Below are 26,397 nucleotides of genomic sequence, written 5' to 3' on the forward strand. Positions count from 1 at the left end.
AAAACTTCCCATTTACGATGAAATATATATTTTAAATGAAGAAATAAATGGAAGCTGACTATTTGGTTTTGCTAGAGGTGGAGAGAAAGCTACAACAGTAAAAGCAGGTCTCAAATGTTGATCACCTGTGGCATAGCAGTTAACTTAGAATAATATTGAAATGTTTTTGCATCTGACATTCTCCACAAACCTGTCTCCTTTTATGTGAATGCATGTCAGTATATAAATTGCTGAATCCATGTCAGTTGTAAAGTAATGGCACTGAGGGCATCATAAATTACCATGGTGATCCTCAGGAGAAGACACTGTCGTATCTGAATGAGTGTTTCACTTCCAGAGTAATGTATGCCTTCATCTGGCCCAGCAGTCAGCATATTGCCCTGTGTTGATAGATATTGTCAGCTGGAAGCTACACTACATTTCACTGCACAATAAACATGGCTGTCAAACCCATATAAAGTGAAATCAATTTATCCTGTATGGTCAGTGCATTTTAAATGAAATTAATGTACTGTGGGTATGGTGGCAAAAAGGTATCATATTAGTTATGCATCTTGGGATCTAAGACTTTTCATGTAAAGGATCATTCTGTCTAGTAGGCCTAAAAGAAGGGCTGTTTATAAAATATGTTATTTTTGTATAATCTTCAGAAAATAGTCTTTCTGCCCTCCTTCCTGTTTAGAAAAAAATTCAAGTTAGCCAATCCCACCCTTTTATACTGTCTTTTGTTTGCAGTAAATGATAACCATATTTGCTAAATAATAGAGCACTATAACGTTGTAATTTACTACTGGCTTTGACACAAACAAATGTCTACTTAACCAAGGTATCTAAAAATAGAGACGAAGGGCCAGAGATTGATTGAATCATGTTGGTCCTGTATAATAACTTCACTGAGCAGAAAGGATTTACTTTTTCCAGAAAATAGAAATGTTGGTTTTAATGTATATTTTGCTTCTGAGCTTCTGGGCGTAGGCTTTCCTGTTATGTGGTAGAAGCCTTGTCTGAGGCTATCAGTCCAACCACTTTACCTTTAATTATAGAAGTTCTCAATCTGTGGGACATATTCAGGAGTTGCCACATCACAAAGGTATACATCAGTATATTACCCTGGTATAGGGTGCATGAAAACAAGTAAGAACCATGTTCATTCATTCATTTATTTATTCAATCATGCATTAATATAACATATTTTACTAATTGAAATCCTATGTGTCAAGTACTTTATTGAATCCTAGGAATACAGCAGTGAATAAGACCCATCCCTTGCCCTATCTTCAGGGAGCTTTCAATCTAGTATGTTACTGGAGTCAGCTCTTTGGAAATTATATAGCATCAGGAATTTAGGCATAGTTTCATAGATGTTAAAGAACTACCCTTAAACAACAGAAAAATAGAACAGGACGCTAGAAATAAATGCCTCTTAGTCTACGACTTTTGCATATGAGTTGAAAACCAAATAATCTTTGCTTAATGAATATTTTATTATCTATTATGTGAAAAATCCTGAGGATACAAGAATGAGTACAGCATAATCGTTAACTTTAGGTATCTCATATTCCTGAGAGGAGTGGAAAGGAGGAAGATAGTCACATAAACAATAATTACTACGGGGCATGTCTCCTGAAAGCAAGACGACTGAGTGCAGCCTGGGGAGCATCATTGCAAATGCTGTTCCTTTACCCCGAATTACCCTTCCCATCGGACTTTTTACTCCCTCTCCCACTCACTTGCTGATTCCTATTCATCCTTGAAGACTCAGTTTAGACATCACATCTCCTAGGAAGCACTAGCTGACCATTCTATCTGGTGCTCTTTTGGTGCCCAGTTAACGTCAGTATTGTAGCACCTCTCACCCACTTTGTTATAATTGTCTGTCCTTACTCTGAACTGTGAGCTCCTTAAAAGCAGGAGCTGTTTCATTTACCATGGTCTCCTTAGCACCTGGCATAAAACCTAGGTTATAGTAATTGCTCAATAAATATTTTTCATTGAATTAATTCATTCAATCATGAAACATGATTGAAGGTTGAATGGGATTTAGCATGAAAGAGTAGAAGGGTCTTCTAGGCAGTGAGAAGAGCACAGGTCAAGACAATATTGTGAAAAACAATTCTATTTGGGGGAAACATATAGAGTGGTTGTGATCTGGGGCAAATGAGTCTAAAATGACCGGTAAGAGCATGCTTTTGAAGAAAGGAATTACAGCAGGAAAGTTTACCATAAGGTAATGTCATTCATTGCTCTGTGATCATCTACCATTTATTGTAGTAAATGTGGTAGGGTGTATAAAACACACACAAAATTAATTCTTAGTGTGTCTTTGAGGGCTACATCAGAAGAGCCTGTAGAATTGTCATTTGAACCTGCCTTCTACTTCCAAGAAGTTACTTAGAAAAGAAGAGGAGGACCTGGGGAAAACAGCTGACCTGGGCGGCAAGCTGTGTGACATTATCCACAAAATAACGCTTTCCACTCATCTTGTTCTTCCTGCCCTGACATTACAGGAAGTAAAGCAATGAATGGCTCTGCAGCTAAACTACAGCAGTATTATTGTTGGCCAACAGGAGGTGCCACTGTGGCTGAAGCACGAGTCTACAGGGACGCCCGCGGCCGTGCCAGCAGCGAGCCACACATCAAGCGACCAATGAATGCATTCATGGTTTGGGCAAAGGATGAGAGGAGAAAAATCCTTCAGGCCTTCCCCGACATGCATAACTCCAACATTAGCAAAATCTTAGGTGAGTGCAGCAGTGCAGCTAAAGCTGATCTTCTCCCCTGCAAGTCCCATGAGTGCCACCAGGGTGGGAAGGAAGGAGATAACTAGGATCCTAAGGGAGACTGTGGCGGGCGCAAGTTAGACGAAGGTCAGCCAGCTGCCGCAGGAGCCTTCGTCATCACGTCTGCATCCCCCACCCCATAATGTGGCATTTAGGTTTGGGAGTTATTATATCCACCAGGTGCCAGGGCAGGACTGGCTAAACACTTATTTCAGAGACAAAACTATTTATAGTATGTGTTAATACTGTGAATTTAGCAACTCTTGAGAGGTCACTGCTAAACAAGAATCATGGAGACAAGCTTTATCTCCTTTTACTGTGCAGTTCTCCTAAATTCATATGTTGCTATGAAGTACTCATAGACCCTACAGTTTTCTGCTTTAGTGTTCTTGGGTTTATATGTCCCACTGAAAGAATTCATCAAGGACTAGAAACCCAAAATGGTGTGAAATTCATGGAGTGCAGAACAGTGCCTCTGATGATCACTTTAAAACTTGTAAAATAAATCTACAATTATTTTAGTAAGATATGACTAGTTCAAATTTCATAGCAGTGAGCTGAACACACGAGCTACAGGGCAGAGGCCCAGTTTGTGGTAAATTGCCAGAGTGATTCTCTATTTCTCAGGATTAAAATCAAGCCTTGTTCTATGAGTGTAGAGCTTGCCTAGTGTGGATTGTACAGTTTGGAATTATTGTGCTCAACATGTTAAACATATTTTATTCAACATGCAGCATTACAGTCAACATGTTTCCTCTTTAAAAAGGAAAAACACAGAAGGCACTCTTCTACTTAAAGCTGTCACGATGTGACAAAATCTCAAAGGAAGCCGTTTAAGAAGCTGAAAAACATTAGAGACTTAAACTGTGGTTTTAATTTTTTAAATGTTTTGTTCAAAAGTAATAAATATTTAACCTGAGTAAATATCAGTGATCTGGACATGCACAGATACACATGTTTTGTCACTGTATAAATAATTTAACTTGATTCTGAGGCATTTTGAGGCAGTGACCTCTAAGAAAAATTTAAAACATATATAAGATCAAGTAGTGGTGAAATGTTAAAATATGTTTTTCTTTTTTTTGATTTCCTAATTTCAAAATGGATACTAAATGTCATTACAATTAAGTGTGGTTTTTATTTTTAGAGCTTCAGAGTTATGCATAGGGATGTTATTCTTTTGAATTTAAATATCTTTCAAACCAAAATGTTCCTAGTGGACATACATGTTTTTTTCTAGTTAAACGACATTCTAAAAAAAAAAAATCAGCGCTTCTCTGGCCTTACAGTTTTATATCTAACTTGAAGATTTTCATATTTTTCTGCCCTTTTAGTAGCAATATGAGTAAGCCTTCAGATGGGCACAGAGCCTCTCTGTTTCCATTTTGGCAGCTGTGGGGCATCTATATTATTTGTGTGCATTCCGTGAAAAAATTATTAGGAATATAGTAAGTATATTCATTAAAATATAAAGTTTTAAGTGCAAGCGTTTCAAGAGCACCAAGAATTCTTTGTTAATTGGGGCTTTAAGCTGCTGGAAACCAGCAGAACACAGAGAAGCCTATCTGCTAAGGCCTTCTACACAACTTTTGAACAACAATCAGGAAAGAGCAGGGATGCATGTGCTATTAAAGCAGACCAGGATATTGCTGGCTGCAGAGAATATTTGTACAACTTTTCCATTTGTTTATGTACGAAAAATCTCTACTGAAGAATAGCTAACATCCAGTCTGCACAGCTGTTACCGCTTTATTCACCAGCGAGACACAAAAATGCAATTTGATACATGTAAAAAAACACATCCCCTCTTCATCAAGTGTTTAGATAATTCTTTATAAACAATATTAGAGAAGTGAATACTTATCCTTCTTCCTGTATAAACCGTATTAAAAATTTTTGTACTTTTATTGGTACAGCTTTGAATGAGCATTTATAGTACTTGAAAATGGTATATATAATTCCAATGGTATCTTCCGGTTCTAAAGCTATAACTTCTTAGGTAGAGCTTAGGTTTTTTTAATTACCTAGGCCATGGGAGACTTGTGCACAGTAGTTTTTTATACGTGGAAGGATTTCAACATCTGCTGACATCTTGTCAAAGGATAGTTTCGCTAAAGATACTTGGAGTTTGGGAGATGTTTGAATTTCTAGGACAAAGAAAGCTTTTCCTGAGAATCCTGTCATGCTCAAAAGTATGCTTAGGAGGTTTAGCCTTTTATCCCTGTTGAGAGGGTAGGCAGGTGGATGGGGAAAGACCTTGGTGTAGGCGATGATCTTTAAGCAGCAAAGATGTATTTTAAAATACTATAGTAGCATCAGTCTTAAACTATTGAGAGAAATAATGCAGGAAAGTATCATACGCAAAATTGTTCTTTGTGCTATAGACTAAAAGTATAGTTAGGACAGCCAGTGGTATGTGGTAATTGGAGCCACCCAGCTCACAAATGAGTGAAGTGGTGGGAAGGTATATCTAGTTGTGTTTGCCTAGAATATGTTGCCTTGACCACTTGGGTACTTAAGGCTATTTTTATTTCTAGGATCTCGCTGGAAATCAATGTCCAACCAGGAGAAGCAACCTTATTATGAAGAGCAGGCCCGGCTAAGCAAGATCCACTTAGAGAAGTACCCAAACTATAAATACAAACCCCGACCGAAACGCACCTGCATTGTTGATGGCAAAAAGCTTCGGATTGGGGAGTATAAGCAACTGATGAGGTCTCGGAGACAGGAGATGAGGCAGTTCTTTACTGTGGGGTAAGTATTCCTGAATTTAGCCACCTGGGCTTTACTTTTGTGGTGAGTAACTATAGGATGGCTACTGGCAGTACGTTTGGGAAGCAGATTAGGGAAAGAGGAGGTTGTGGCATACTGAAGGGGCTTGGCCAAGAGAATCTTTGCTGTGTCATAGGGGCACTGCCTTGCACCATGGCTTTTGCTCAAATCAAGCCAAACCTGGAACAGTTCACTCCCAGCTGATCACCCCTGTCATTGTCTCCCAAGCCAATTTAAGATGCTCAGTGCCCACATACAGAGTTTCTGGTAGTTTATTTAAGCAGACACACAGGGAGAAAAAATAAAAACTAACCTTAAGAAATCCCCAAAAGCTTTCCAGCTTCTCTGGGTGGTGCTTCTGACTCTAATCACAATAGTCTGCTTTTGTTGTGGGATCTACCACAAGATAATTGGCCTTGACATTGGTTAGAGGACCTCATTTTTGGCATAAGATCCAGAACTCCTGTTGCAGTAAATTATTCTGTGGTGGGAGCAGTAACAATGTGTATTTTCTTGCTTAAATCAGAAACTAGACATGCTTTTGATATCTTCAAGTCTGATTTCATGTCATTTTGTTTAAAAATTAGGTAATAGATTTCTGGTATAAATTTCGACTTGGCTGACTGGCTGTCTGCATTCAAAAGAGGCCCCTCATAACCACAGTAGTCAGGATAAGTGGGGATGCAGATGACTGTAGATTCCAGCATACCCAGACCTAGAAGCACAGCAGGGTGGCAAACCCAGAGGGCCATTTGAGGCACAGACCTGAAGCAGCTGGACTCAGAGTAGGGAAACACTTGGGAAAGAGCTTGAGAGAGAGAAGCAGAGTAAGCAAGAGGGAAGTTGCATTTGCTGTGAACTTGGAGGAGAATTGAGGAGCTGTGCTGTGCCAGGGAACTAAGAGAGCTTCACTTGAAGGTAGAAAAAGAGGTACCTTAAAGGAGAAGTAAAGAGCTATTCACTTTTAAGGGTACTCAAGAGGTAACCCCGTGGAACAAAAAGTTGGTTTCAGAGCATGTGTTTAAAAGGAATAGTAAATAGAGTAAGAAAACAAAGCCAATGAAAGTAGTCTGGGTCATGAATCTGTGCAATACACTGCAGTGTTTTCGGGAGGAGCGTGGGCTTTGGAATTTGACTGCTGGGATTCACATACTGACTGTGCCACCTACCTGGGCAAGTTATTTAACTTCTCTAACTTTTGTTTTCTCATGTGTAAAATGAAACGAATAGTGGAAACTATCTTGTATGATTGTTGAGAGGATCCAATGAGGCAATGCTTTTAAAAGTACTTTATATAGTGCTTAATACGATATCAATAAAGGTGAACTCTAGCATTATCATTACTATTTAATATGTATTTCCTATCACAGAAAACCATATTTTATATCACACCAGATGATCAATGAATTTCTTTATACCATGGCAGAACCTTTTAGAGGTAGAGAGAAGCTTAAGCCACTTTATTATAAAAGATCCCAGTATGTTAATAAATGAAGACATGACAAAATAGGATTATCAAATTCCTCTATATTATAAATGCATTTTTAAAGGTAATGCATTTATATAGAAGTAATCCTCAATATTATAAATGCATATATTATAAATTGCATTTTTAAAGGTAATGCATTTAATGCTAAACAGGGCAATGTGGTATAATTGGGCTATTCAGCTGATAATTAGAGGATTTATGAAAAATACTAATTCATAGTCCACTTTAAGATTGTGTGATAAACATTCTCTTTTAATCCCGTTAGTACACCTCTAAGATTATGTATAATCTCTTTTGAACAATCCAAAGTTTAAGTTTGGGACCTTTTGTGATTCCTGCCCTTGTCCTCAGTCATGTTCCCTGTGTATGTAGTGATACATAGTGGGGCTGTTCCACCAGTGTGGAAGGCTACTAAAGGTACTGTCTTAATACCTTGGTGTAATACATATTTGAAAATATGAGTTGCAGTAATACTATTGAATTTAGTTCCCTTTACTAAAGGGTACATTAAAACAGCTCTAGATCAAAATACCACAACATGTACCAATGCATGTAAAAATAAAAAACTAAAACAATTTAATAACATCTATTATTTATTGACTATCTAGTGTATACTAGGATTTTAGATATATAAGTCACATAATTCTCTAAATAAGATAAAGAAGTTGAGTTTTAGAGAGTTTCTATGGCTACAGAAAGGTGATAAAGAAAGGTTCAAATTCAGGTCTTGGCCCCCATCATGCCAAATGACTGAGGAACTGTCTTTACTACTTTGTCTCAGAATATGCCTCATAGCCTTATGCTGGCAGTCATGAGTGTGGCTATGCCATCTGAGCAAGAGCTCTTAGCACTTGGAGAAAATGAAGTCTCTGCTTGTGGTGTATGGTACATAAAAAGAGCTTTGAAATTTAGAGACTAAGTATCCTGTTCTCGATAGTGTAGAATAGTCCTTTATGGAAGGATCATTTTAGACTGCAGAATAGGGCTACTGAAGTGCAGGCAATGATCAGAATGTCTTATTCTTTAATCTCAATGCTGAGCATTTTCCTCTGCCCAGCTTTGATAATACTTGCTATGTAGAGCCAGGTGTTATTTCTGCTTAAGGATTTGTATATCTCTTTTAAGTACTTGTAGTTGATAGATTATTAATTTCCTGAGGTTTGTCTTTGGAAATTGATCTTTATTAGATATGAGGTTATTACAAGAGTTGAGCAAAAAATGAACAAAAATTCAAATATTGCTATTGACATTTTGATGGAATGGGTTGAGATCAATTTTTATAGCTGATTTTGAAAAGACATGCATAACTTTCAAGCCAATAAAAGTGCATATACTGCTCAACATTTTCATGCATTTTACTGACTACATAACTGTGGCTGATGAGTTAGATTTTTTTTATTACTTAGCTATTATGAAATGAATTTATCAATAATATGGAAGGGAGCAATGTTAGCTCTTGCCTTGGTTTTAACCTCTTCAGTTTGCAGAGTAAGTATCAGAATGTTGTAATAATCTGGATAAGATTATTATCTGGATTATTCCAGATAATAAATGTGTGTGTATGTGTGTTTATAACGCACTATTATATGCTAATCTATTCATGTATGTATCTGGCTGTGTATATTTGTTTGTATGTATCTGGCTTCTCCAACTACAGAATTCTCTGAAACTCATGGGTACAGAAATAATGCCTCATGTACTATACTAATTTCGTAAAGTGTCGGACACATAGCTGGTTTCAAATAGGCCCTTACCAATTCTGAGTGTGGTATCCAGAATATTCCCTCTACTATTCCCTCTATTAATAGGAATGGCAAAAAGCTATTCCTCTATTTTCCCTCTATTAATAGGAATATTCCCTCTATTAATGTAGAGGGAATATTCATTAGGGTACATGTAGCTACAATGATGTCTTCCCAAAGAACTGTGACCAAATATACTTCCATTTATTTGAAACTTATTTGGTAATTTACCTATGAACTCATAGAGAATTATGCAGGTACATTCAGCCCTCTATATCTTTGTGGATTCAACCAATTGTGGATCAAGAATATTTTTTTAAAAAATTCGAGAAAATGTTATATTATTGCTAAAGTACACTATGTAGTTAGGTCTACAGTGGTTGCATCTGTATGGAACATCTACAGACTTTTTTTTCTTGCATTTATTTCCTAAACAATTCAGCATAACAAGTGTTTACATAACATTTATATTGTATTAGCTATTATAAATAATGAGATTGTTTAAAGTATATAGGGGATATGTGTAGGTTATATGCAAATACTATACCACTTTATAAAAGGGACTTGAGCATCCTCGGATTTTGTTATCTGTGGGGGTCCTGGAACCAATCCCCCATGATACAGATGTAAAACTACCATAAAATATTAAATTTGGGGCTAGTTTTTTAGCAATGATATAGATAGATTATTGAGTACTTACTGTGTGCTGTGTACTCTGCTGAGTGGATTATACAGATTATTGCAAATACAACAAATTTACAAGATAGGGAATATCATTCTCACTATACAATTGAAAAATGCAATATTCAGAGATGTTAAATAATTTGTCTAGGGCCACACAGCTAGTAAATGGCTGAGCTGAGATGTAAACCAGGCTTATGTGAATGTGAAACATATGTCCCTTTTACCAAAGGACATTGGTAAGGACATGACATTACACACACAGAGGCGGTATAGTGTTGTGGTTAAGAGCGTCAATTCTGGAGTCAAACTACTCTGGCTCAAATACTAGATCTGCACCTTCTTGGCTGTAGGAACTAATACATGGCAATCTTTATTCCTCTGAACTCTCCCCTTGCCCTTGGGAAACACTTAATCTCTCTCTACCCAGTATCCTCATATGTAGAATGAGAATGACAATACCAATGACATATGCAGGACTCTTCTTCAAGACTGAGTAACTTACTGTTTGTAAAGTGCTTAGAACATTGCCTGGCATATGAAAAGCTTTAAATTCAAGTAAATATTATTATTCTAGAAAAATAATACTGTGTGCCAAGTATATATTCTATGTTATATTACAATAATTATTTTAGTGCCTTGTACTATAAGTGATTTGAACATTTGCCATTTTAATCTTAATATTAAAGAGGTTGAATCAATCCTATTTAAGACACTTATAAGATACAATTACATTATCATAGATTAGCCATGCTTTTTTAAGTATTGTCCTCCTGTAAAGATCCTGGATTAGAACATTCAATAGGTAAAGTGAACAGATTATTATTATTTCTGTTCCTTCCTGCAATATCAGCTACAGAGATATGTGACATATAGGCTTATCTCCTAATGAAACAAACTTCCTTGTCTTTATTTATACACTTTGAAGGGTCTGAAGGGTCAGCAAACAATGGGGCTTTGCCAGCATAAATATGTAGTTACTTTGTAATTGGCAAAGCTAGATTACACTCCAGAAATATTCCTGTAATTTGGAAGTCATGTAGCAATGGTGGGCTCTATCAGGGCCAGCTTTTACTCTTTACTTAGACTGGGAGGAAGGGTTCTTAAATATCTCTGTTCATATCAACTCATGTATATACTTTTACAAACATCCACAAATGTTGTTTTGATGTGCACATTCATTATTTGTAAAGCCCAATACCTGCCAGCTATTCCTGTTTGTGAAATCTGCAGTGTTTGAATTTTGACTTTGAAATTGATCTATAAAGGAAGGAAAAAATGCTTTTTAGGAAAGCAATTTCTGATAGACAAAGCTTGAGCCTGCTGGCTGGATTTCTTATTTTGTTCATTGATTTGTTAGTTAATTGGTAAAGGCCTATTTGAAACCAGCTATGTGTCCAACACTTTACTAAATTAATATGGTACATGAGGCATTATTTCTGTACACATGAGTTTCAGAGAATTCTATAGTTGGAGAATCCAGATACATACATGAATAGATTAGCATATAATAGTGTCTTATACACATACACACACAAGACATGGCACAGCACTGCATATAACATTTAATGAACTACCAATCTTCATTTTGTAGACAAGAGCAAATAAAGCTCAGAGGAAGAGAGATTATTATTCATTATGGCCAAGCATGGGAAATTCTTGAGGAAGGGACTTGAAGTTTGGGTTGGTCAGACTTATGGGAAGTAGATTCCCACTTTAGCATAGAGGAGAGCATGAACACCTGGGGGAAAATGTGGATATATTCAATAGTAAAAAAAGGAAGCAGCCTAAGGCTTTTTCCTGGCAGTAAAGAAAACATAAGATGGGTAGGGTGGAGCAAGATTTTGGAAGCCATTGAAAGTCAGGTTTCTTCAACTGTAATTAGGTATGCACAGTTAGTGTTTTTTTTCAGTCTCTTTTTATGCTGATAGTGATAAAAGAGAGCAAGATCAGCCTGATGGTTAGCTTCTGACTTTGCATCCACAGAATTAGTTGCAACATAGAAGGGGCCTCAGATGTTATATACTTCAAGCCATTGGAGGAGTCTTCCCTAAGTTCTTGAACTTTTCCAGGGGTAGAGAGCTCACTGCTTCCCAAGGGAGCTAGTTCCTTTGTGGAACATTTCCTAATACTAGAAAGTTTTCTTTTCTGTTAACTAAGCCATAATCTGCCTTCCTCCTACTTTGCAGGTTGGTTCTAATCTTCTTCTTTCATGTCTCCTAGAACAAATCTCCCCTTTATTTATAAGAATAACCATTCAAGCATCTAAAGATGGTTATTTTCATACAGCTAGTCTCATTACATCTTTTCTTCCCTGAAATAGATTACCTAGGATTTTCATTTGTTTTTATCTCATTCATTCATTCATCCTATGTATTTAACAGATATTTACTGAGTGCCTCCTATGTTACAAGCAGTCTGAGTTCTGGAACTATGTCAGTGAAAGTTTTTGTCTCATGAAGCTTATATTCTAGTGATAGAATTCAAACAAATAACAAATAAATAAATAAATAAATAAATAATAGTGAGAGGTGCCTTAGAACAAAGTAAAGTAGGGAAAGGGATAGGAAGTTTCAGCATATAGGGTGCAATTTTAAATAGGGCAGTCATGGAAAACCTCACTGAGAAGGCAACATTTGAGCAAAGGCCTGAGTAGGTAAGGGAGCAAGCTGTGCAGATATCTGGGAAATGTAGGCAGAGAGAACAGCAACTGCAAAGGTTTTGAGGCGAGATTGTGCCTAGCTTGTTCCAAGAAGAAATAAAGAGGCCAGAATGACAGGAGCAAAGTGAGTAGGTAGGAAGAGTAGTAGAAAAGACTTGTAAGCCATAGTCTTCATAACAAAGAACCAAGTTATGAAAAGACTTGTAAGACATTGTGAAGACTTTGTATTTGACCCTGAGTGAGGTGGAAAGGCATTGATGAGTTTTAAGCAGAGGAATGCTTTCATATGACTTAGGTTTTGAAAGGATCACTCTATATGGTATGTTGAGAATTTTCTGAAGGGAGAATGGCCTGTAGCAAGGAAGCTAGCCTCTTACAATAAACCAGATTGGAGTTGATGGTGGTTTGTTCCAGGTTTGTAGGGGTGGAGGTGGTAAGAAGTAGATGGGTTCTCGATGTATTCCTGAAGAAGAACCAACAGGATTTGCTGATCAATTGGATACAGAGTTTGAAAGAAATACAGTTACCATAGATTGGCCTATTCAGCTGGAAGGATGAAGTAATCATTAACCAAGAACAGGATGGCCATGAGAGGGGCAGGTATGTCGGAGAATGATCAGGACTTTAAGTTCTGCACCTGTGAGGTTGAGACAGCATTTAGACATCCAAATCAAATAAGCAGTTATATATATATATATATATATATATATATATAGAATATACATAAAATAAGCAGTTATATATATATAAAATAAGCATATATATATGCTTATATATATGCTCATATATATATAAAATAAGCATATATATAATGCTTATTTTATATATATATATATGAGTCTAGAATTTAGGAGCAAAGGGCTTACTGGAGATATAAATTGGGACGTTGTCAGCATATAGATAATATTTAAAGCCATGGAATTAGATGAAATCACCAAGTGAATAAATTTAGATAGAGAAGAGAAGAAGCAAGGACTCAATCCATGGGGACTTCGGTGCTTAGATGGCAGGGAGATGGTAAGGAAGCAGCATGGGAACTTAGAAGGAGCAGCCAATGAGATAGGAGGAAGACCGACCAGGAGGGTGTGGCATCTGAGACAAGTTAATAAAATGTTTCAGCAAGGAGAAAATGATCAGCTATATCAAATGCTGCCCATGTTATAGATCTGGGTAACATGAGGACCAAGAACTGACTTTTGGATTTAACAATATGAAGATTATTGATGGTGTGACCTTCATAAGCTCTGTTTCAGTGGTGTATTGGGAGTGATTGAAATAGGTTTAAGAAAGAATTGAGTAGAAGAAATGAAGAAAGACAACTTTTTAAAGAGTTTTGCTTTAAAGGATATCAAAGAAATGGAGCAAGAGCTGGAGGGGGACATGTGCCAAGAGAGAGGTTTTTGGTTTTGTTTTTTATGGTATGAGTGATTATAGCATGTTTGGTGGGAATTCTATACAAAATTAATGATTCAGATGGGAGAGACAATTGCTGGAGAGGTATCTTTAGTAAACAAAAACAGATAGTTTCAGTGCACAAGCAGAGGGGTTAGCCTTATATTGGATTATGAACTGATTCCAAATATGGAAAGGCAGGCAGAGAATGGGGCACAGATACAGGGGCACTGTCAACGTGACAGTGGGAGTTTGTGAAAAGTTTCTTCTGATTGCTTCTAATTTCTCCATGAAAAGAAAGCCAGGCCATTAGCTTGGAGTGAGAAAGGGGGAGAAGAAGTTGGATATTTCAGAGAAGTTAAGAAGGTAGGAAGTAATTGTCTAGGAGGCTAAGAGAAGGAGTGGGCTAGGACAATGTGCAATATGATGGCTGAACAGCACCAGAGGCCTATTTGAAGTACAGCATTGTAAATTTAGAGACTAGTAAGTATGGCAGTGTATTTTCTCCAGCCAAGTTCAGCTGTGTGGCTAAACAGAGTAGGCAGAGAGTTAAATTGAACTAAAGTTGAAGTTTTGCTATGTAAGAGAATGGAGAGTGTCTGCAAGGGAGTGAGTAACCATGGAATTGGAACTGGGTAAAGAGGTAAGTGGGGGCACAAGCAGGGAGAGGCTCAAGTAACTGAGGGCAGTGAAGGTGGGTTGAAGGATCAGGAAACCGTAGCTCCTCAGATGGGGTGGGGAGTGAAATCGTAAACTGGGTACTAAAGGGAGAAAACTAGAAAAATAAGACGTGGTGGTTAGAGAGTGGGATATTTAAAACTGAGATTAGGGAGGAGTGACAGATGAAAATGACAAGGTCCACTGTATGACAAGAGAGCGAGCAACTAAGATAGGGAGGGGCCCAGATTATCACAGTGGCAGGGAGGTCACACTGAGATAGTCAGGCGTTGGAATGAACATCTACAGAGATAGCAAAGACATCAAGGATCACGGCAGAGGTTATGTTGAAGAGACAGCAACAGTGAGCCAGGAGCTAACATCTTTAAGGAATGAGGGGGATTGATCAGGCAGGGGGTATTTAAAGGTATGAGTGAGTGACATAGTCTGGTGACATGAGATTCAAAGATGAGATTTTTAGGATGGAGGGATTAAAAAGTAGGTTGGAAGAGGCAATGAGGAGCTAAGAAGGGAACTACCCCACCTCCAGGTCCATTTGTGTGAGGGGCATGGAAAGCAAATAACCAACTCTTCTGAGGGCCTTAGGGAGACTCGTGGCCTAGAGAGAGAGCCAAGTTTCAGTTAGAGCAAGAAGGTGAGTCAGTAAGGACTGACAGTTGAGTTCCAGAGGGTATAATGGAAATATTTCAGGAATTAGAGAAAGGAGGGAGTTAGGGTTAGAAAAAGGGTTATACAGAACCAAATGTTATTCTTTGGGGACTTTTTTCTTTTTAAACATTTCTTAGAAGATGTCAACATTTTCCCTTCTCAGATGCCCTTCTCTACAGTTCTGCGGTAAAGAGGAAGTCCTCTCCTGGCCAGGCTTGTGAACCAGAGTATTGTTTTACAATTAACCACCAATTCCACATGGCTCCTGTGGGCTGGCATTTATGGACAGTCCAAAGCATTACCTTGTCATTTCCTTGGTGCTCCCCCAGACCTAGGACATGCTTGCTCTCTGTGAGGTTTACACCAGCTTCCCAAAGGAGGAAAGGAAAGGGAATTAACATTTTCGTCTACTCTGTAATGTAACGCTTTGTATATATGTTCTTACTTAATCTGCACAGTCCTGTCATATGTGATTGTTCTAATTTATAGGCGAGGAGAGGCAATGTCAGTGATAATAATTAGCCTGCCCAGGATCACACAGCCAGTAACTGGTGCAGCTGGGATTTAAACCCAAGCCATTCTGACTCCAAAACCTGAGCTCACCATAGCACATAACCTTCTTCCCAGAAGGCTTGGAGAGGCAAAAATCATCTCTCACAGGGATAAGTTCTCACTCTATCATTTATGTACAACCTCAAACAGTTGTATGTGAATGTGAGAACCTTACCAGAGCTGGACTCCCTTCATTTCCTCAAGGTGGGGAGTAACCCCTGGGTTTTTACCCTCACTGGCTTTTAGCACTATCTGGGGGCTTAAAACAGCCATATTTCTCTCTCCACTCCCAGGACTAGGCTTTTGAATATCATGCGTCTCACTCTCACTCTAGAAAGTAAATTGTACAGATATTTTATTTGCTTGTTTATTTATTTTTAGCATTCCATTACCAGCTTAAAGTCCAAATACTCTGAACTATGTGGAGCACAGTGTAGAAGATTTTGATTCCGATTTAAATTGCTAAGTTTTTTTCTGATAGTGTGAGCTTGCCTTTCTCACCCTGATCTTGATATGTGCTAGAGAATTTGTGACACGGGGAAGGTTCAACTCCTGATTATGGTACTTGCGTGGCCTTGAACAAACAGCTTGAATTTTCTGAAACTTAATTGGTCACTTCATGTATAAAAGAGGGAAAATGATACCTACCTCTTAGGCTTATTATGAGGATTCAAGAAGATAATGTAAAAACACCTAAATATACTTTCCAGCACATAATACGAGCTCAATTTAAATTTATTTAGTAGACCTATTGATATAGATATTCTGGTAAAAATACTGCAAAAAGTGACCGTGTATTCTTTGTGAAAAGAAAACGTATCATTTGATAGTGTGTTTTTATGCAGAGTTTGTATTACAGATCAGCTTGCCAAATTGGGAAATCTGTAAAATGGGTTAACATTGCAGTAAAAGCTTTCCCTCTACACTCATAATGTGATTAAGGCAAAAACATTTTATTGCAGTTATCCAAATTCAGTAAAAAAATTAACGAGGCATTATAAGATTAGCATAAAATTTAATTTGTGTTAATTTGCCCAAAACTTAGGAAGCCAGAAGTATACTGTTTTAAAATTTGATTCAATAAGAGGGAACTAATATTTTATATGATGTTTCTATACATAGATTTAGATTCCTCTATTATCTGCTTCCTTCAGGCAACCAAAAAACTCACCATGAGAATCATAAAAACTGGGTCAATGTCAAGTGCTTAGTGTCAACTAGGTGCTGACAGGTTCTATAGAAGTCAGGCATTTTTATGATATATAGTGAGCTTAGTGTATCTGTAGATTGAATATCTATAAAGGAAAGAGTGATGGGATTCAAGTCAGCCAATGGCTTAGATTCACATTCTGGCTCTGCTGGTTATTGAATGCAGGGCTTGAAGCAAGGTCTGATTTTCTTCATCTGGAAATGGAAAAAATAATAACTTATGGGGTCATAATGTTAATTGGGTGAGTTGGTATACCTGAAAATATTTTATATGTTATGTTAGGGATATGATATGCCTTGTGGTGATTAAAAGAGGTTGCTAAATTCAGTGTGAACAGATATCTCACAGAGTGTTTCTAAACCATCTCCATCCCTTCTCCCTCTGCCAGGCTGGAGGGCATGGAGGTCTTTGTGAGAAAATTATGTTCCTCTGGACATGTCAAAGAATGGCAGGTAGCTAAGCTACTTCTTCATAGATTCAGGGTATTTTCCTGTTTGAGTGAGATGGATAGAAAGTTTCAGTGATAATGTGTAGGGTGAGTAAAAATTGTCCAAGTGATAATTGACCTGAAGTCATGAGTACAAAAAGTGGAAGGACCTTCCAGAACTTCCCTGACCCCGGCTTGTATAAGTACGTAGAAACTGAGGCTCCAAAAGGATAGTTACAATGACAACTTGAAACAAATTCAACTATAATTTACTATCCATAAAAGATTGAGAAACTCTTGGTGAATATTGCATATATGAAAATAATATTTTAGCCATAGTCTCTGAGTTAGGTAGATCTTTCATTCCTGTGTACCAGTTATAATGCCTTAAGTGAAGTTGAGAGACAGTAATCATGTCTCCCTGCAGAGGAAGAGATTGACCTCCACAAAGGATCTGTTAAGTTTATTTAAACTAGGGTAACATTATGGAGGAATGAACTGCTGTCCAGGCCTTGCAACCCTCTGGGATCTAGGGTGAGGCAGCATATCTGGTGTCTACTCTGCAACTCTACTCTGTTGAATTGCAGAGGTCTCACTGCTCTTTACTCCCTACTCTCTTAATCCCAGCCCCAGTTCCAGCCCAGGGTCTCAGCAGTAATGACATCCAAGATGATCCTTCCACAGGGATTCTTCCTAACAAGTTTAGCCATGGAAATATGTAGACATTTACATGAATAACAAATAAATGCTTTGCTGAATCTCACTCTTTGGGACATGCTAGGTCCCTTCTCATCTTGATTTATACAGTTCTCAAACTAAGGTGAAGACACAAACCTGCTTAACAGTGTCATTATAATATGTTTCATGCCCCTAGTCTAATTTTCAAAATGTGCTGGGAGATCTTCAAAAATTATCTCACATGTAACTTTGTGGAATTCACTACATCATTTGTTCCTAATGCCAGGTGTTATCCAAGCTTTCCCATATTTACCAAGTTAAAAGAACCCTGCCTTTATGTTGCAAAATCATCAGTAAATTGCTCCATCATATTGTTTAACCCCTAACATAGCATCAAGGAGATTGCAGGACTCCTCCAGGGAACACCTTTGTCACATTTTATTTGCTTAGAATGTTATTTAACATTTATTTAGGGCTCCCTTTGGAAAGTGTAGGGGGTGAATTCCAATGCAGTACATAGCACATATATAGATATTTCTCCCTTGTCTGATTTTGTTTTTTGAAACTATATAGGCAACAGCCTCAGATTCCAATCACCACAGGAACAGGTGTTGTGTATCCTGGTGCTATCACTATGGCAACTACTACACCATCGCCTCAGATGACATCTGACTGCTCTAGCACCTCGGCCAGCCCGGAGCCCAGCCTCCCGGTCATCCAGAGCACTTATGGTATGAAGACAGATGGCGGAAGCCTAGCTGGAAATGAAATGATTAATGGAGAGGATGAAATGGAAATGTATGATGACTATGAAGATGACCCCAAATCAGACTATAGCAGTGAAAATGAAGCCCCGGAGGCTGTCAGTGCCAACTGAGGAGTTTTTGTTTGCTGAATTAAAGTACTCTGACATTTCACCCCCCTCCCCAACAAAAAGTTATTAAAGAGCCCGCATGCATTTGTGGCTCCACAATTACATCAGCAGAATGGTCTTAATTGTTTCGTAAAGTGTGAGACAGATTAAGTTTTCCCTGATTTTTCATGAACTTGAGTTTTTTGTCGTTATTGTTATTGTTGTTGTTGTTGTTTTTTTAATTTAGGTGAAGACATATTAAATATGAGACACCAGGACTTGAAACTTATCTCAACCCGTAGATGTCTTACAAGTCTTATATTTTTGTCTTACTTTTTTTTTCTTTTGGATGTTGATAAAGGTTTAAGTTACTGTTTTAGATGGGGTTAAACATTCTCACTCAGGTATGCTGTGCCGGCCTACAGGTTGTGAATGTGTTTTTATTCTGAATTATTTTAGAAAACAACTGAGGATTTCATATTGTGAAACAGAACAAGTCCACGGCGTGTGCAGCTGCATGTAGAGCATATTGAAAAGGCCTCGGAATTCCAGTTTTCCATGTGTAGAGTTAAACTTTGAATGTGCCAAACTTTTTCATAACTTTTGAATCTCAATATTTTGAAAGTCTTAAAGGAGACACTGCAAAGTCTTAGACAATCTTTGGCATCTTAAAATAAAATAGCAAACCAACATTTTTTTTCCAGAAAATGGTAAAGTACTCAGGAATCTGGAGACAAGATATTGTAAGGAATGAACAAGGTTGCCACAGTGCATGGACCCAATTGTGTTTGCCTGTTGATGTGCCATCAGTGCGTGATGTGGTATGACATACACACACCAGAGCGACCGCCACACTAGATATCGACAGAGTGGTCTTCTCTGCCTGAGACCACCTCTCACTACATCCATTATCCCTTTGCCTTTAACCCTGACATTCAGTCTTAACACATTTTCTCTTAAATAATTTATTCATTCCAGAATGTCAAGGGTCCGCTTACTATTTATTTTTTTTCAATTATTGGTGGCATTAATTTAATAATTCTGTTTTTCACCTTCCTTCCCCGAAGAACTTTTCAGTCCTTTTCACCTCCTTCTCCTGTGTACATAGTGATTTTATGTCCCCAGAACACCTGGAAGCATTTCTGAAACCAAGATATTATTAAAAACCTATTATTGTTTTTAATCATGAGTATATATCTGGCTGCAGGGCTGTGTATTGGGATATAGGTATATAGTCTTAAACAGGTATGCCCCTGAGGTTCACTGTGACCTCAAGTCTTTTGCCAGAATTTTCCCCTAATTCAGTTCACAAGTGGTAGGGTCTGCATCAGTGGCATTTCCGCCTGAATTCATTCAGCAGCAAGGGTCAACAGTGGTGACTGCCAGACAGGAGAGTCCTGCGGCCAAACCTGAAGCCCAAGGCTTGTGGGCCATGCAGGAATCTCAGTGAAGCTGTCATGGGCTGGCACCTTTACACTGAGTTGCCTTGTCCCAGCTGGCACATCCAGGGAGTTCATTGCAAAATCCCCAGGATGCAAAAAGCCACATGACAGCCTCAGAGCAAAGATGGTGGCAAATAGTCAGATACATCTAGAGAATGAAAGAAAACGTAAGGGAGGAGAAGGAGGGGAATACATTCCCTATATGGGATGTTCCTACTGTTAATCTGGGGAACAGATAGCTCCAGGGGCAGCAGATGAGTTCCTCTGGCTGACTCTATACCTGTAGCCACATGGGGACATGCCTATGTGTGAACAAGATGAACTGCACTTATCACACAAGGATTTCTCTGGAGACATGCTGCTGGGGTGAGAAGCAGTGAGGTTTTATTCCCCATCTCCTAACTACAGGGAGCTCTGCCATGCCATTTCGCCCTTCCTGAAACCAGGACAGGTTGTCTATCGGGGAGCTTCCCCCAGAGAGGTTTAGTGGGAGAATGTCAGTGAATGGGATATTTCACCTCATGGGACAACCCAGAATCTGATCACCAGGACATAGGAACGGCCCCATCAGATTTCTTGAGCCATTTTGTCACTTGGAAGAAAATAGTGTACCTTTGTATTTATTTAAGAGTGCTCAAGGCCTAATAGCAATAAACAGGTCTAGCCAAGAAATTACCAGCTATTCCGTTAGCTGGGAGTGCTCTCTATAAGCTGATTAAGGTACTGATAGGAACTCTTTGTTATTCATGTTGGTTGGGGATTAGAAATTTGTTTTTGTACATTTATTTCAAATGAGGAGGAGGTCATTTTTTCTCTCAAAAAATGAGTATTTATTATTGTCTTACTGATTTCTTTGATTATATACCTCTCCTCCTCAGTTCACTCGTTTTTTTTTTTTCTTTCTCTTTGGCTTTTGCTTTTGCTCTCTCTCACTTCTTTCTTATTTTGTTGCATTGGTAGAGTGTTGTATGGCTAGCATTGTATTGTATGTAATTAATTTTGCACAAAAGCAAACATTTAGCATAGTAGGTTAATTTTGTTTGTTTTTATGACCATGCCAAAATAATATTCTGGGCTGGTGGAGAACAAAGGACTGTTCTTTAGGACTGAAACTTGATTTTGCTCATAGTAAGTAAAAAAAAAACAAAAAACACACGCACTCACAGATGTTGTTTCGTAAGTGTTATAAGCACTGGATATAAATGGTATTTTTTATCACTTCTGACTAATGTGAAACTGTTGTACGAAAACTACATGAACAAAAGTCATCTGTTTCGACTCGTGTGGGCTTGCCTCACAGTTGCCGGATTTGAGTCATTTTTATGTCTTGTTATTTCATTTATTTATGCAAAATACATGTGTGTATGAACACTTTGTTTTAGCTCCAGCTCTGCCTCAGTACTGGGGTTCAGTTACTTTTAGCCATGTTCTTAAAAATGAAAGGCTATTCAGGAATGATCTGATTGTAAACGTCTCTTTCATTGGATCAAACAGTAATGCTGTATTTGAATCTAAATTTTGTGTATAAGCAGTTTATTTATTAGCCAAGTTTGGCTCTAAATATCCATGGAAATTAAGAATGACAATCATAGGGATCACTTCATTTTATTTTCAGTGGGGCTTAAACAAAGTTTATATGACTTTACCATCTCATTTTAGATTTTTCTAATTGTGTAAATATAACATAGAAATAGAATTTATTTTTGGTTCATGAATACTTACTGAGATATAAGTTATGTATTTCCTTTTTGTTCTCTATCCATATATGTTGGTCCAAACTGAAAGTTGATGAGTCACTGTGCCTCTCGGGGTAGTGAGTTATCAGCTACAGTGAGAGAGCAGTGTTCGGCATGCAGCTGGGACAGCAAAACGCTTCACCAGGGTTCTCATGCAGTTCAGAACCCACTGTCCACAGATCCAGACATTTCCCTTTTTTCTTACAGAAAGTTGATGATTGGACATACTAAATTTCCACTATGGTTAGGAGACAGTCAGTTTGCTTTGTGAGTCCACATAAATCTTCTGAGATAGTTCTGTGACCATTTAATAGCAAGAAGCATGAATGCCACTACAAAGGCAAAAATCCACCTCTGAGATTGGCCATTAATAAAAGTCCCACCACGTCAGTTTAGATTCAAGAATGTTAAGCAACTTTGTTTTTGTGGTGCTCCCTATTTCATAGTATCTTCAAATCAAAGATAAAAATTATCTCCATTTTGTTAAAGAACTTACAGGATCAGGGTTCTCCTTGTCACTTAGAATTGGGACACTGCCAGACAATCCTCTCCAAAAAAAAAAAAGCCATATGGAATGGAAGGAAAAGGAGAAAAGAAGGAAGAAAGGAAAAAAATAGGAAGGGAGAGAGAAAGAAAAGGTCGCTTTCCGGATATGAGCCGCCAGGCTGACAACTTTTCTATTTCATTGGCAGATATGAAGCAGTGTCTTTTCCAGTAAGGTATGGAAGCTTTGTTGTTTTCACGTGTACCCAGCTCAGCCTTTTAGAAGCACATCGGTTTGCTTCATTAGGTATTTGATACTCTCCAGCCTTGTCCTCAGGCCTGATTTGATTTGCCAGGGTCCTGACACCAAAGCCCAGGCCAAGTTTTAAATTCAGGTGTGGGCTCACAGTGCTATTGAGCTTGTCGAATTCTGGCCTCCCCTGAACATTAGCCCCACGGGAGCCTGAGGGTGTTTGAAAAGGGCGTGATCACTCTAGGGCTGAAATTAAAGGCTGCTTTCTTTTCCTTCTGAAGCCAGGCTGCTTCTTCAAAGCACACCCTCCTGAGCCAGGAGCACAGGCACTAGCTGAAAGCAGGGATTGTTTCAGGAAAGCCCATTTACCCTCAGTAGGAAGGCAGCCTGGTCACTTGAACAGCACAGCTGAGGCTGCTTCTCTCAATTTACTCATTTTGCAAAGAATTGACCTCTACCAACTCATTAGGGAGAGGAAAAAGAATCACTTAGTAATTTTAAATCATATGAGAAGTCCTGTACCAAGTGCCAACAACTGCAAAGAAATGCAGCTAGAGGAATGTATTGAAATTATTACTGGGTCTTCCTTTTTAATGAGAAAATGACAAAAATGGTTGCTGTAGCCCTGCCTGATGTTGTACACGTTTGTCTAAGAATTGAGTTGGCACTTAAGCTCACTTCTCAAAGTATAATAATATTGTATGACCTCATTTGTCCTTTCACAAAAGCACTTGCATCATTTCCTTAAGTCATCTGCTCCCTGACATGTTTTCTTCCCTAATAAACAACTTCTGTCTGTTATCCCTGCCAATGATGTTCTGTTTCTGATGCCATATCCTATTGAGCGTGCCCCTGTACTAATACCATTGAAAATATTGATATGCAAACACATTTCCTTTTCATCCCCATTCTATCTTTCCCTTTGGGGACAGATTGCTTTCCAAAAGCTCATGAACAAGTATTTGGAATGCTGGTACCTTTGGGGCAGAGGTAAGGGTGGGCGGGATGGGGGCAGAAAGGTAATGCTTGATGCAGATAACTCTTCTAATCAGTGTCCGTGGCAATATGAACGCTTGAAGAAAACTCAGTGACATATCTTGCTCAGTAGTTTCTTATTCCTGAAGAACCACAAGCATAAAGTGAGGCCTCAGTGCTGGTGCTCTTGGAGTATGGGGAATGTGCAAATATTTAACTGTTTTGTATGCTGCACATTGCAGGTCTGCTCATGTGCATTCTCCCTTTGTCTTCCTTTGTCATATGTGTTTTTGCTTTTTTGAAAGTGCAGTCTTTATTGTACCCTCCTCCAGCTTGTAGCAAATTAGAATGCTTAGCATTTATGTTCATTCATTATTGTATTTGCCATGTAAAATTTTTATTACCTTAGACAAGCTTATAAGCTGTTACTACATAACTTATCTTACTGTAACTCTTTTATTTCCCCCAACGTTGTAATTTGTTTGTGATGTATATTGTGAAATTGTATTCTATGTTAATTTAATCAGCACAATTCACTGACATGCTGGACTGACATGCTGGCTGCTGTTTCAAAGTGTAAAGTTTGTGTAGGGCTGTTGGGACAACTGCAACTCTGTTGTCAAGGTACTGTGCTTTGGTTCCTATAGCAACACTGGGTGTGGCCCTTGAATTGCTAAGGGCATTTAATACATCCTGGAGCAAATTTTAACTGCAGATTTTCTTTGTAGAAATTCTATGTATAATGCAGGTACCTACTTGGCCCATGGCTGTTAACTATTTGGGCAATTAGAAAAAAAGAAAAAAACATATAAACTAGTGTCTATTGCTGCTTTGAATATGTTTGAAAGTCTGAAAATGTAAATAGTTTATCAAAAAAAAATCTTGTACAGTCCAGTGTAAAGTTTTTAAATGACCTTAAGGGTTGCCATCACATCTTTCTCACACTCTCCTCTTGATAATAATAATAATAAAAAGTTTGCTAAGGATTAAAGAAATGGGAAAAATAAAAAAAAATCTCTTCAAATTTACAGGAATGAATCATTGTTCTTAGCTTTGTTGCATACACAAACTTCTTGGATTTTGTTGTGCAGTATTGACGTGAGATAAAGCTCAACATTGAATAATCTTTCAGTGGTACTTTTCAAAGTCTTCCCCTCCTCTGCCTCATAATTAAGGGAAAAGACAAAATTGAAAGACACACTGTCTTTATCTATCCTGGTGTATGTTGGCACCTTAGCTACTTTTTTTTTTTTCCTTTTTGCACAAGGTGCTTTCCTGATATGTTCAACATGCCATCTTTGGGTGATAATGTATATGCCGTGATGGGGCTCAGGCCCCTTAGGGGAGTGTCTATAAGAACTGCCTATTTATGCTCATTTACCTCAAGACTGTCCTCTCTACCCTAATCTAGTTGTCATCACTCCATCTTTTGTACTGCTGTTGACACTTACAAATTAAAGATAAATTTTGTTTTATGACCTCTGTGTATGGCCTTGTCTGTGCCCTGCAAACTGTCCCCACCATGGGGCCCCAGCCAGCCCTGAATGTGCCACCCTCTTGCTGCTGGAGCCTGCAGAGCTCTCCTGCGCTCTGCCATTGCTTCTGCCTGGCCCAAAGGTAGGTCTCTGAAAGACATGGAACCCCTTAGCCTGGAAAGACTTGCCTGCTCTTTTCATTGTGGAGCACGCCCGGCTGCAGCAGGAAATACTTGTGAATTTAGAAGGGAGGAACGGGATACAAGGTGGATTTTTGTCAAGAGAAGATAAGAGAGCATGGCATTGTCTCTTTGCCTGACTTCTTCGTGTGAGTGAAACAGCTTAGAGCCTTTTGGAGTATGAACAACTCTCAAGGACCAGCCTCTCATCTGACGCCACCTTCTACAAGCCTAACAGCCAAGAGTGGAAAATGCTGCACTTATGGAACCTTTCCCTCCACTGTGGTTGGCAGTAGTTGGCTGATTACTCAGTACCTTCTGCCTCAGAGAAGAAAGAGCCCATCTTTTTGTCCAGCAATGAGTTGCATCCAGAGTGAAACTCGGTTCCCGGTGATATCGGCTTCTAAAATGTTGCCAAAGCTATTTCATTGTGCTCAGAGTCTGAGTGGGGATGGAGGGTGGGTAGTGGGGTGAAGTGAGCAGGGCCCTTAAGGAAGACTTGCCAAACCAGCCAAGCCAGTCCTGTGAGTCTAGAGATGAGTAACCAACACGTAGAGAGTGAAACAAAAGTGTTCAAGAGAGAGGAGAGGCCCAGCCACTCCTTTTGATATTTCCTATTAAAAAATGCCTCAGGAAAAGAAAATCCAAGAATATGTGGGACTGACTTTATTCCAGTCACATTGCAGGTTAGACGCAGGCTCCTGTAAGTTCTGAAAATCTAGCATTCCAGGACCTCCCTCTTGCTCCGTGGCTTTTTAAAAGCCCAGGTAAGTACAGGACATTGGAAAGAACAGGGACTTTGGAGTCACACCAGCCTGGCTCTGCCACCTGCCAGCTGCGTGACCTTCCCTGAATAAGACCTCTGAGCCAGAATCCTCTCTATAAAATGGGGTAACAATTCTTACCTGTCAGGGTGCTGGGGGAATGAAAAGAAACAGCAGGGGTAAAACATCCAGGAGTGGATGGCACACAGAGGCACTGCCTCCTCTGACCAGAAAATGCCTAAGCTAGGGAGGTTGGCTGGTGTTACCACTGAGCAAAGTGAAGGAGGTGCCTGAGGCCTTCTCTCAGAGCCTGGTCGCATACATACCTCAGGGCCCTCCCTCTAAGCTAGTCTCCAAGCCACAGGTTTTCTGACTCCCAGTTCATCCTTGCCATTGCCACAGGCCTTCTTTCTAAGCCTGTCCCCTCTCTCTCATCCTTCTCTAAAACCTTCTGGGTTTCTGCTGCTGACTAGATAAAGTCTCAACTTCCTGCCCTGTCAGCCAAGCTTCAACAGACCTGCCAGAC

General features: G+C 38.8%; 1 protein-coding gene across 23 annotated transcripts in view; it reads left to right on the top strand.

Annotated features, from left to right (window-relative positions):
- SOX6 (SRY-box transcription factor 6) overlaps nucleotides 1–24,926 on the top strand; it is a 664,535-nt gene extending 639,609 nt beyond the window's left edge. For 22 of the 23 annotated variants that reach the window (XM_054438794.2, XM_054438792.2, XM_063671129.1 and 19 more), the window contains 3 exons: nucleotides 2,508–2,741; nucleotides 5,318–5,534; nucleotides 18,285–24,926. In XM_054438794.2, the coding sequence (XP_054294769.1) occupies nucleotides 2,508–2,741; nucleotides 5,318–5,534; nucleotides 18,285–18,588 (755 nt within the window). In that variant the 3' untranslated portion in view covers nucleotides 18,589–24,926. The remainder of the gene's footprint in view (nucleotides 1–2,507; nucleotides 2,742–5,317; nucleotides 5,535–18,284) is intronic. The other variant, XM_054438803.2, reaches the window with a different exon arrangement.
- Nucleotides 24,927–26,397: the final 1,471 nt, after the last annotated feature.

The sequence above is a fragment of the Pongo pygmaeus genome, chromosome 9 (genome assembly GCF_028885625.2).
Source record: "Pongo pygmaeus isolate AG05252 chromosome 9, NHGRI_mPonPyg2-v2.0_pri, whole genome shotgun sequence".
Taxonomy (NCBI): Eukaryota; Metazoa; Chordata; class Mammalia; order Primates; family Hominidae; genus Pongo; species Pongo pygmaeus.